At 42.1% G+C, this 12,684-nt stretch overlaps 1 protein-coding gene across 1 annotated transcript in view; it reads left to right on the top strand.

Moving 5' to 3' along the window:
- The window catches only part of LOC143280260 (uncharacterized), an 84,112-nt gene that overhangs the window by 23,097 nt on the left and 48,331 nt on the right, over positions 1 to 12,684 (top strand). Inside the window, exon 2 of the mRNA XM_076584891.1 lies at positions 5,787 to 5,942. Within this exon, the coding sequence (XP_076441006.1) occupies positions 5,787 to 5,942 (156 nt within the window). The remainder of the gene's footprint in view (positions 1 to 5,786; positions 5,943 to 12,684) is intronic.

Raw genomic sequence — 12,684 nt, 5'->3', positions numbered from 1 at the left:
TCTTAGCTAAATATATGGAGAAGGAACTTTTTCCATCACAAGTTCTTTAAAAGAAAATATTTTAAAGAAGCAAAGTTTACATGCTGTTGTCTGTCTTCTTAAAACAAGAAGACTTTCGAAACCAGTGCTGGCATATTATTAAGTAGTTGGTTTTGTTTCCTCTGATCTATACTGAAAGTGGTTTTCTTACCTCTATAAATAGAACTAGAAGGCACTCATTTGTTGAGATGTCAGCTTATTTTTGTTTAACTTTTTGTTTAATCTCCTTTACTCCACACACACACAGAGAAAAAGTCTTAAGAACCCTTTGTCTCTTCCAGACAACACACCCTCTCCATTCTGTGAGAAACGGAGCAAACAAGCACTGGAAGGTAGCTCTAGAATGAACACTTAACTGAGCAATAGAAATAAAGGCCTGAGGCAAAAGGCCACCTGTAGAAAAGTGCGGTACCTAAGGTAGGAGGCTCTGATGAGGTTACACAAGTGTGCACCCCCCCCGGCACCCCCATCCCTTCCTCACACACACTTCCACCAGGTTGTTGCAAGTGCATAGTTTCCTGCACAGACAGGGGAGAAGGGTCTGATCTGATGGGCAAATATTTGGTAGAGTGGTATAGGCCACAGAGGGGGCAGTATATTATGGCTGGCTGATTGGGCCTGGAGATTGTGGCTGGAGGCAGGGTCCGGTGAGCTTATCATGGCTTGGGTTGCACAGTGTAGGACTAGGGGTGCTGTGAAACTGCTTAATGAGAGTTGACAGCGGGATCAGTTGTTGGGATTCACTGGGACTGTGTGACTGGTTGTGTCTCCAGATACTCTTTTGATTCTACCCTCTCCCACCCGGTCTCTCTCTCTCTCTCTTCTCTCTTCTTCTTTCTCTGCGGAGTTTCTCTCTCCCCAACCCCCCTCTCATTCTATACCTGTCTGTTTCTTATTCCTAATGGCTTTCTGGAGTAGTCTTTCTCTGTGACTTTTAAATAAACAATTTTGCTCACATGCTGTATCAGGATGTACTGGTACATACATGTAGGATTAATCATTTATAATACACTCAGTGAGATTTTACCTAATACTTCAACCCCCCCCCAAAATTACACTCTTAAACAATATCATTCACTCAGTTTTAATATTAATTTACCACTCAATAATTTCTGTCTCTTCCACCCCCCTCAGTGTCTCTCTTGCTCTCTTCTGCTCTTCTCTCTTTGCCTTCTCTTTCTCACTCCCCCCCCCACCCCCCCCCCCCCAACACACACACACACACACACACACACACACACACACACACACACACCTACCTCCCTCCTGTCCTTCAGTTCATGCCCACTCTGCCCAACACCAAATGTCTCTCTCTGTCTATTTTTTTTTTTTTTTTTTAATTTTTATAATCTCTAGCCCAATTAAATTCCTGTAGCATGGAGCCACACCCCACTTGCCATCAACTTCTGACATTTTGTGCATTTTTTTTTTTTATTGCCAGCTGTCATGCCCTTGGCCTTATGATATACGTGTGTGTGTGTGTGTGTGTGCGTGTGCGTGTGCATGCGTGCATGCATGTAATTTGCATCTTCAACTGGCAGGTGAAAAATTCTTTCTCAGTAAGAAATGTACATTAAGGTGTCAGGCATGTGAATGTGTACAGGAATCACTGAATGTTACAGTGGTGTCTACAGATAATAAAATTGAGTAACACTGTATGATATTTTGAACACCAGGTACTATCAAAGTAGTGATGCATATGTTGCATTACTTTAAAAAAAAAATTATATATACTTTTTTGTTTTGTTTTTTGTTTCTTGTTTGTAAAATAAGATAGGCTGGTGATTTTCCCTAACATCAAAAAGGATAAGGAAAGCTGCATAAGTCATTTTGCAGAGCTCTAGTCTATGTAATGCATTCAGTAAAACAGATCAAGAACCTGTCTTATTGTCTTATGAACATCTGTATACATGTGTATACAATTTACACATATGAAAACCTTAAATGAATGATGATGGGGCAGTATTTTAACTGTACCAAATAGGAATGTAACAATTCTTGCAGTAGTTGAATTATGAAAATGTGTAACATTTTTGTCTTCAGATAAAGTGAGGTGATTTTAAAGAAGAATATGCTTTTTGGATTTTCAAAAGTGCTTGGTTTGGTGAGGTTTTGACCAACTCTAACAATACTACTTGTTAATCAACTCTGACAGTGCTTTTTGTTAAAGACTGCACATGTACATGTGCACTCACTCATAAACACACACACACACACACACACACACACACACACACACAATGTCTCTAAAGTTTCTCTCTCCGTCAGTTGCTAAATAGGCAACAACACACCCCAGATCATATACATGATGAATATATTATTCATGTGTACTGTGAGCGAATGTAAAAAGGAATGTACATCAGACAAGTTTTGTTGGAGATTTAAACATTTCTTTAGCGAATGTAAAAAGGAATGTACATCAGACAAGTTTTGTTGGAGATTTAAACATTTCTTTTCCTCTCCAGTCCATTCCTCTTCCGCCTGACTGACTTCACTGTTGAAAGGAGGCCATCCTTGAAGTATTTGTGGAAACCCACAGGGTTACCAAAAGCCAGCAGGCGTGACAAATGTTGAAATGAAAGAGTAACTGATAGCTTTGCCCTTCACTTAGCCTCTTTATTTTGAGTGTGAAAACAGACTAGCTGTAGGGTGGGGAAAGTTGTGCTACAAAGAAGTCCCCTGTTAGATATAACCACCCCCGCCCACCCCCTGTGCCCCCTACCTTTTTTTTTTTTTTTTTCAATTATGATTTTTAAGACCTGGGTTGATGCAGTTCCTAGGCCTTTGGGGTGCAGTGGATCTGTTGACGTTCCTGGACAGGTATCCCAAAGACATTTGTATTAAACTATTAGGACACCTGTTAATTGAAAGTTTCACATGCACACAAGAATCCCAACAATGTAACTTTTACTTTTGCTTTTGTATAACCTGTTTGACATTCTTTACATGACAATTGTCTGAAGTCAGACAGATGGGAGATTTGGTAAAAAAATAGTGACTTGAGACTGAATAAGGTCATCTCAGTCTCATCCCTGATATTATATGCTGTGGAGTTCACTGTGTGTAGTGTATAGATTCGGTGAAGCTGGTGCACTGGTTTGGTATCTCATGGATATTGGGAAATTTAAGTGAACATATTTTGTTGTGAACACTGCAACTCATACAGAGACAATATTGCTGTGTTTGGTTTCTATACCTTGATAGCCCTTGTACCTCTGGAAGTTTATGTTGATAAATAGAAAAGTTATATATTTTTAACACCTTATTGGAAATATCACAGCTTACTAAAGCTGGTCCACCATGCCGTTTTCAATTTTTGCATCATAGATGTTAGCATATTCCTTAATTAAGGATATAATGATGAATAAAGAGATGCTGTTGTGATATATGTGCCAAAGACTCATACATCTGAGGAATACTTCTGCTATGAAAATTGTCTGTGTTACTGTTAGATTTAATGTAGGGTATCTTTTTGCCACACAATTTATCACAGAGCAGCTCTCGGCTTTCACCTTACCTGACATACAGGGGAGGAGAGGGGAAAGAGGCAGTGGTGTGTGAAACACATTGCTGCAGTCACACAGCAGGGAAGATGGAGAGATTGTCACACCACTCACAGTCACATCCTTCAATGTTCCTGTAAGTGGGGAAATGAAAGCACTGGGAAAATTAGTTCTGAAACTATGGAGAAAAAAACAAAAGCTAGCATGCTTGTGAAATGAAAACTATTCTTCCATCACAAACCATCAAGAGCTGAAGCTTGAAGGTAGGACTGACCCACTATGTGACACCTGGAGCAGGCCAGCCTTATTGCTGTGTGTGAAGGTGTTGTGAAGTGTGAGGGTGATGTACAGGGCCTGGCTAATCTGATGGTGATGGATGCCATAATGAGAGGGGATTGGAGGAACAAAGTATGCTGAAGATAGCAGGGTAACAACAGTCACAGCTGTAGGCTGTATTCAGGAGACACTCCAACAGGCTCGTTTCCCTGTCTGTCCTTTTGTTTGGACATAGAATTCTGGTCTGATAAAAGATATTGATTCACAATAACAATGCTATTAGCATTCTGTAAACACTGTCGGTATCAACAAATATTTACGTTATAACTAGAACACAGATAACACTAATTTACTGTGTATGACTTATGTGGTATGAGCCTTGCAGGGTTTGGATTTTCTTGGTTCGTTCCATTCTCCTCAGTTAAATGTATGTTGTACGGTACTTCATGTACCGTTGTGGCTTGCCAGTGTAGGAAATCATAAGTAACTGACACCAAGTTCTTTCACACTGTATATATATGGATATGAATATATTTTGAGTCAGAACACATTTTTATGATAATTATGATTATCACATGGCCACATTATAGATACACACTTTTCCTGTAAAAGGTTATATGAATTTGAATTAAGAGATGACCACTCTGTTCAAAGGATCACTGGGCCATGGGAAGTATTAAAATGGAGTCACAGCATTCTGATTTGATTTGCACTGTTCTACTGTCACATGCTCTGAAAAATGATACGACATAATAATTGCTGAGCTTCTTTTGCTGGGTATTGTTAATTTACACAATGGTATCTTGTATGAATGTATGTAAACAAGATTATGGTGACTAAGATACCAAGACAGTGTTATATCAAGCGTCTCCAGCAGGTAGCAAGCGGAAGATAATAGCACAGCATGTTAAAAGCTTACCTGGCGAGTAATCTTCTGTTGAGATAAGCTGCACAGGGTTTCTGTTGTCAGTGAAAGAGCAGACAGTGGGGATGACAAGCGCTATATCTCCACATAGTGTGGCAGGTGAGGGCTGTGGGCAGAGTGAGGTGAGAGATGTTTGCTGTTCGAAGGGGACCATGCCACATGACAAACTCATGAGGCAGGAGACAAACAGGTCCATCCGTCACAGTCCCCTCACCCTGACAAGGCTGTCACTTCTGACAAAGCTGGATACTAATGTAGCATTGCTTCTCCAGAGGGACTCCTACATACTGCTGCTTTCTGTGGTGGCAGGGCAAGACAGTGTCATTTGTGGTTGGGGTATGAAGGAGAGCTGACCTGTCTTCCTTGCTGGTGAGAAGTGCACAGTCTGCTTAAGGGTTGGTGGAGAAGTTTGTGGACATGATTTATCCTCCTTCAGAACGCAGTAGTCCTCCTTGAAAGACCATAAACCAGGATGTTTGGGGATGGTGGTCACCACATTTGACGTCACTGCTTCTCTGTTGTCATGCCGTGAAGTGTTTCAGCATTCTGTTCATCAAGTGGTCAGCAGGGTGTCTCAGGCAGAGTGTCCTGAATGTTGTTCTCTGACAAAGTAAACATATGTGAATTTCTCGCAAATCACAAACTTTTGGAATAGTGCCACTGGATTGACATGTAAAGGCAGTAGAGACACATATCTTGTTTGCTGATTCAAGTGGAACAGAAATCAGCGCTGCTGAAACAAAGAGAATTTTTAAAAGTGGCTGAGCTATTTATTCTGCCATCGTGACTAACCATCACATTTTACAGTCATCATAATTCAGTTTTTCACTGCATTTTAAAGGTTAGTGTTTCAGTTTCTGGGAGTGGTGACCAGTTTGGTGTGGTGTAGTGTGGTGCTGAAAGTGGATGCAAAGTGATTGTAGGTCAGGGCTGAACGATGAGATTCAAGTACAAGTATGTCCTGCAGGACAGTCGCCCTCAGAGCAGCACCCCATCTGGTCTGGTGGCCTCACAGGACAGTGTTTGTTCTCTGTCGTGGACAGATGGCAGCAAGAACGGGGATGCCAAGTCTGCCGCCCTCCATGCCAACACACCTCCCACCGATCGCAAGAGTCGCTTCCATGCTTTTGGCAAGATCTTCAAGCCCTGGAAGTGGAAGAGGAAGAAGAAGAGCGAGCGCATTGAGAAAACGGCTGTGGGTGAGTATTTGTGTGTGTGTGTTTGTGTGTGTGTGTGTGTGTGTGTGTGTGTGTGTGTGGTTTTAATATTTGGTGTACAGTATTTTATAGGAAAAAACAACAACAGTTGTTCACTGAAGGATGCGACAAAATTATGGAAGTTGCTGTCTTTAACTTACTTTGTAATGCCAGTTACTACCCAAAGAATGGCATTTGTTGGTAAGGCAGAGGGTGGGGCAGAGAGAACCCCCACACACATCACCCACCAAAAAAAGTAGCCAGTGTCAGTGAAGACGTTAAACGATGTCAGAAACAATTGACTTCTTTTTTTTTTTCTTTTTTTTTTTTAAGAGAGAGAAAAAAGGTTTTGCCGGCTGTTTCAGTTAGAATTTTGTTTGTTATAATCAGTCATGGCTTACATATGTATATGCTTGTATTCCTCAGTTCTGGACATCTCTCAGCCTTTCCCAGACATAGGCAAAGAATGCCCTCAGCCACACACACAGCCAGAAAATTGTGCATGTAACATGATGCACATGATGATCAGAGTACTGTGTGCATGTGGTTTCTGAGGATCAGAGCTAGCACTGCGTGCACACATATCCAATGTGGAATGAGAATGTCACAGCTGACAGCTGTTGCTCTAACACAGTGAAGCCAGCACCAGCATCGTGTGACCAGAGAACAGGGTTTGTGACACATGGCTGCATTTGTCAGCTGATGCTGTGGATCAGGTGGCTGCGGCTTGAATGTGTTACAGTTTTGTCTGTCTCTATTTCCGTCCTCATGATGGTTTCATATTCATGGGAAATCCAGAGTTCTGTGGAGAGATCGATTTGTCTGTGGGTTCGCTCAGTCTGTGTCACATGTGAATTTCTGCTTGGAAAAGGAGTTACTCTTTTTTCAGTTGCATTTGGCCACTTGTGAATTTCAAGAAGAAAGAGCATAATTATAGTCAAGAGTGTAACTGCTGTCTCCTTCATAAAAAAAAGTGCTGTTCTGTGTACATCATTAGTAAATTCAGTACCTGTGAACTGAAGTAGTGTATTTGTAAACCATTCTTGCATAGCTGATTGAAATATTTTTATATAAATCCTCTACCAATGATTGTTTTATAATCCATTCCTTTGATATATAACAAGACACAAACTAAGATAGCAACAGACTTCCATGGACAAAACTTGTGAAGTCGTTGTGAGTAAGTCCCAGCTGACACATTGCAGCAGCATGTTTTGACCCACATCGTGTGGTGACTGCCGTGTTTTCCCCCCAACAAATGTCAGCCAGGTGAAAGTGATGTATGGACAGGTGGTGGATGAGTTTGGACAGATGACATCATTGGATGAGGTCACACAAAATGAGTTAACCCCTTCACTCCTGATCTCTGGTGAAGTGAGATCAGTGTGGCATGAGTTGGAAAGGCAGATACTGCTTTTTGTGTGGTTCTCAGTGGTGTGACTGATTTTGCCGATCAGTAGGAATGCAATCCCAAAAGAAGTCCAAATCACAGACTGGTGACTACATGTAAGCTCTCTCTCTTTTCAGTGAGTTGACAACCCTTCACTGACAAGCATACACATCAGTGGCAGTTAAAACGTTAAGAAATCTTCTTTATTTTATTTTATTTTTATTTTTTCAAGTTCACATTAGATGACAGCACACATGCAAGCACGTGCATTCGCGTGCATACACACAGACACTCACACACTCACTCACTCAGTCACACACACACACACACACACACACACACACACACTTAGAGCAGGAAAGGGTGTATGCTAGGTCTCCATATTCTCCCCTTGACTTCCCCCTATGGTGCAGGACAAGGGTATACTCTGGTCTCCATGGTCTCCCCTTTTGTTCCCCGTATGGTGCAGGACAGAGGGTATACGCTGGTCTCCATATTCTCCCCTTTTTTTCTCCGTATGGTGCAGGACAGGGGGTATACTCTGGTCTCCATATTCTCCCCTTTTGTTCCCCCTATGGTGCAGGACAGGGGTATACTCTGGTCTCCATATTCTCCCCTTTTGTTCCCCCTATGGTGCAGGACAGGGGTATACTCTGGTCTCCATATTCTCCCCTTGACTTCCCCCTATGGTGCAGGACAGGGGTATACTCTGGTCTCCATATTCTCCCCTTTTATTCCCCCTATGGTGCAGGACAGAGAGTATACTCTGGTCTCCATGTTCTCCCCTTTTGTTCCCCCTATGGTGCAGGACAGGTATACTCTGGTCTCCATATTCTCCCCTTTTGTTCCCCCTATGGTGCAGGACAGAGGGTATACTCTGGTCTCCATATTCTCCCCTTGACTTCCCCCTATGGTGCAGGACAGGGGGTATACTCTGGTCTCCATATTCTCCCCTTTTGTTCCCCCTATGGTGCAGGACAGGGGGTATACTTTGGTCTCCATATTCTCCCCTTTTGTTCCCCGTATGGTGCAGGACAGAGGGTATACTCTGGTCTCCATAGTCTCCCCTTTTGTTCCCCATATGGTGCAAGAATGGGGTATACTCTGGTCTCCATATTCTCCCCTTTTGTTCCCCATATGATGCAGGAGAGGGGGTATACTCTCGTCTCCATATTCTCCCCTTGACTTCCCCCTATGGTGCAGGACTGGGTGTATACTTTGGTCTTCATATTCTCCCCTTTTGTTCCCTGTATGGTGCAAGAATGGGGTGTACTCTGGTCTCCATATTCTTCCCTTTTGTTCCCCGTATGGTGCAGGTCAGATGGTATACTCTGGTCTCCATATTCTCCATTTTTGTTCCCAGTATGGTGCAGGACAGGTGTATACTTTGGTCTCCATATTCTCCCCTTTTGTTCCCTGTATGGTGCAAGAATGGGGTGTACTCTGGTCTCCATATTCTCCCCTTTTGTTCCCCGTATGGTGCAGGACAGATGGTATACTCTGGTCTCCATATTCTCCATTTTTGTTCCCAGTATGGTGCAGGACAGGTGTATACTTTGGTCTCCATATTCTCCCCTTTTGTTCCCTGTATGGTGCAAGAATGGGGTGTACTCTGGTCTCCATATTCTTCCCTTTTGTTCCCCGTATGGTGCAGGTCAGATGGTATACTCTGGTCTCCATATTCTCCATTTTTGTTCCCAGTATGGTGCAGGACAGGTGTATACTTTGGTCTCCATATTCTCCCCTTTTGTTCCCTGTATGGTGCAAGAATGGGGTGTACTCTGGTCTCCATATTCTCCCCTTTTGTTCCCCGTATGGTGCAGGACAGATGGTATACTCTGGTCTCCATATTCTCCATTTTTGTTCCCAGTATGGTGCAGGACAGGTGTATACTTTGGTCTCCATATTCTCCCCTTTTGTTCCCCGTATGGTGCAGGACAGATGGTATACTCTGGTCTCCATATTCTCCATTTTTGTTCCCAGTATGGTGCAGGACAGGTGTATACTTTGGTCTCCATATTCTCCCCTTTTGTTCCCTGTATGGTGCAAGAATGGGGTGTACTCTGGTCTCCATATTCTCCCCTTTTGTTCCCCGTATGGTGCAGGACAGATGGTATACTCTGGTCTCCATATTCTCCATTTTTGTTCCCAGTATGGTGCAGGACAGGTGTATACTTTGGTCTCCATATTCTCCCCTTTTGTTCCCTGTATGGTGCAAGAATGGGGTGTACTCTGGTCTCCATATTCTCCCCTTTTGTTCCCAGTATGGTGCAGGACAGGTGTATACTTTGGTCTCCATATTCTCCCCTTGTGTTCCCTGTATGGTGCAAGAATGGGGTGTACTCTGGTCTCCATATTCTTCCCTTTTGTTCCCCATATGGTGCAGGTCAGATGGTATACTCTGGTCTCCATATTCTCCATTTTTGTTCCCAGTATGGTGCAGGATGGGGGTATACTCTGGTCTCCATATTCTCCCCTTTTGTTCCCTCTATGGTGCAGGACAGGGGTGTACTCTGGTCTCCATATTCTCCGCTTTTGTTCTCCGTATGGTGCAGGACAGAGAGTATACTCTGGTCTCCATATTCTCCATTTTTGTTCCCTGTATTTTGCAGGACAGATGGTATACTCTGGTCTCCATATTCTCCGCTTTTGTTCTCCGTATGGTGCAGGACAGAGAGTATACTCTGGTCTCCATATTCTCCCTTTCCCCCTTGTGGGGCAGGACAGAGGGTTTACTCTGTCTCCATGCTCTCCTCTTCCTCACTCCATCTTCTCCCCTTCTCCCACCAATCCTAAAACCTCCAGTCGTGGATGAGTATCTTGTTAAAATTATCAAAGAAAGCAAGCACTTTGTGTGTGCAGATGCCAAACACATTTGAGTGGGTTTCCTCTGCAACATTTTTGTATTTAATCTTGTTTTTTGGGTTGTTTTTTTTCTTCTTCTTTTTTCACATTTGAAAAATAGTAAATATGGATGAGGGGAAAATCAATTTAAGTTGCAATTTTGAATCCAACAAAAGATGTATGAAAAGGTTATGTGCCCCCACCCTTTCCACCTCTCCCTTGAGAAAGTGAAAAATATTATAATGTGGTAATGTGAACCGAAACAAAAAACAAAAAAACAAAAAAAAAAAGAACAAGACTTTGGAAGATGGGGTACACATGGTGTTCTTGATTGATAGACAGGGAGCCACAGGTGTGGTTGACAGGGGAATTTGTGGCAGGCAGCCAGCCAGCCAGCCAGCGTGTCAAGAAGACAGATGATTTACAGGTAAAACTGGAGGGTCCTAAACCATGGACTGTGGGCTGGAAGTGAGAGATGTTTTCCCCACCGTGTCAAGTCAGTCAGACGTGACCAGCTTCACAGCAATATTGATCCATTTTTGTTTTTCCCTATTCTCCCTCAACTTGGTATTCTGCAGGGGAGAAACAAAAGTTTTCACAATGCTAGTCTTTGCTTGTGATCGCTGTTTCATTTTTGTTTTAACTCACTCAGTACGGCCAGTCCTCTCTTCTCCTCTACACAGACCCCTCGGATGTCCAGTGGGTGTCTCAATGACCCAACCTTTAGCTTCTGTTGTCAGAATTGTGGTATTCTTTGTCAACATTCACCTCTTCAGTGTAAGAGCCTTCCGCTTGTAATATTTTGATGGTGGTAATTGGGGTGAAACGCTGTTAACGTCGTCTCTTTCGCCGTTCGTATGGAGAGAGTTAACTGTAAATGCAAAACTGTTACCAAATAATTTTATGATTTTTTGTGTAAAATAACCGTAACAGTTCAGCAGCTGATACAAGGAGGAAATGATTGATCAGTTCTTTTGTTGTTGTTGTTGAGTAATTAGATAGATAATGATCTAGATCTATAAATGAATGGAAAAAAGCTATTGATTGGTCATTAATAATACAGAAAGAAAACCAACAGACATTAATATTGAAACGAACTATTTTACTTAAGCAGTATTAAATGAAAATAAAATAAAGTAAAAATCAGACAAAATACAACCACATGATTTAAAAATTTTTTTTTAATCAGATGAATATAACTGCATAATTTTAGATTGTACAAGAATTAGTACAATTGTATTTTGCCAAAAAGAAATAAAACTAAGTCAAATGAAAAAAAAGGGGTCAGGGGAGGGGGGATTTTCAAGAACAGATTTGCCGGAAGTAATGTGATTAATGTAGATGTGGATTGCAGTGGAAACATGTGGCACCTATCCAGGGCATCGGGAAGATAGCAGTGAAAAATGGAGGCAGTTTGACAAGCTTTAGGTGGAAGATGTTCTGCCCTCGAAGTGTTTAGATGCAACCATTCTCATAGTTATACTCGTATAACTTAGTCCACAAATTGTTAGAAACAAAGGGATATTTATTTGGTTACAAACCATTGAAAATTGAAAGTATTTTTAGAAGGCAAAGAGAAAGAAATATGCAGAATGGTTAATCATGTTTTGGTATAAAAAGAAATTTTATACTGTGAATGAACACAGCATAAACATAGAAAATAAGTTTTAAAATGAAATGAATGAAAAAAGAACAAGAAAAAAAGAATGAACAAAATGTGACATGGAAGAAACCGAAATAAAATCAGCAGGCATTTAACGAAAAGTACTTTTGAGTTGGGGATTGATGCAAGGTGTGGAGGCAGGGCTGTGGATGAATGTGGGTGCGCTCTTGTGGCACACAGCCAAAGTGTCAGAGAGACAGATAACAGTGGCACCAGTCAAAGAGATGGTCTGTGTGCTGGAGGGGGGAGGGGGGGGGGCTGGAGGGTGGGGTGGGGTGGGAGTGGGATAGTATGGAGGATTAGGAATCCACATAGGGGAATAGAACTCACATGATGATCTGTTTCATCATATGTTGATGGAAAGAGAGACACGAACTGACAAGGTAGTTGTGTTGATGAATGGTCACTTTCTGTGTAGCTTTATTTGATTAGTAAAATTATAAATACAGTTGTTTTATTGATGTTGTTAATCAAATGCTGTAGATTAGATATTTTCTCAGAAGTATTTTCATTATCTTTCTTGGCTTTTCCATCCTTTCTGTCTGTCTCACACCTTTTTCTCTCCCCCCCCCTTTCTTTTTCCTCCTCACCCCCACTCTGTCTCTCGCTGTTTCCCATTGTTTCTTTCTTCATCTCAGGCTTGGTCTCTTTCCACCATGCTTCATTCTCTGGGTTGTGCATGTGTGCACTGCACATAGTGCGCGTGCATGTGCTTGTGGTTCTGTCTGTCCTCATCTCTCTGCCTCGGTCTCTCTGTCCTTCATCAAGTTTATGTAATCAGTCTACAGCTTACCTGGGGAATTGCACGTACCCATTCCAGCTTTTTTCTTTTTCTTTTTTTTTTCTCT

Source organism: Babylonia areolata, chromosome 3 (assembly GCF_041734735.1).
Source record: "Babylonia areolata isolate BAREFJ2019XMU chromosome 3, ASM4173473v1, whole genome shotgun sequence".
Classification (NCBI taxonomy): Eukaryota; Metazoa; Mollusca; class Gastropoda; order Neogastropoda; family Buccinidae; genus Babylonia; species Babylonia areolata.
This window is presented reverse-complemented; position numbering and strand designations above follow the sequence as displayed.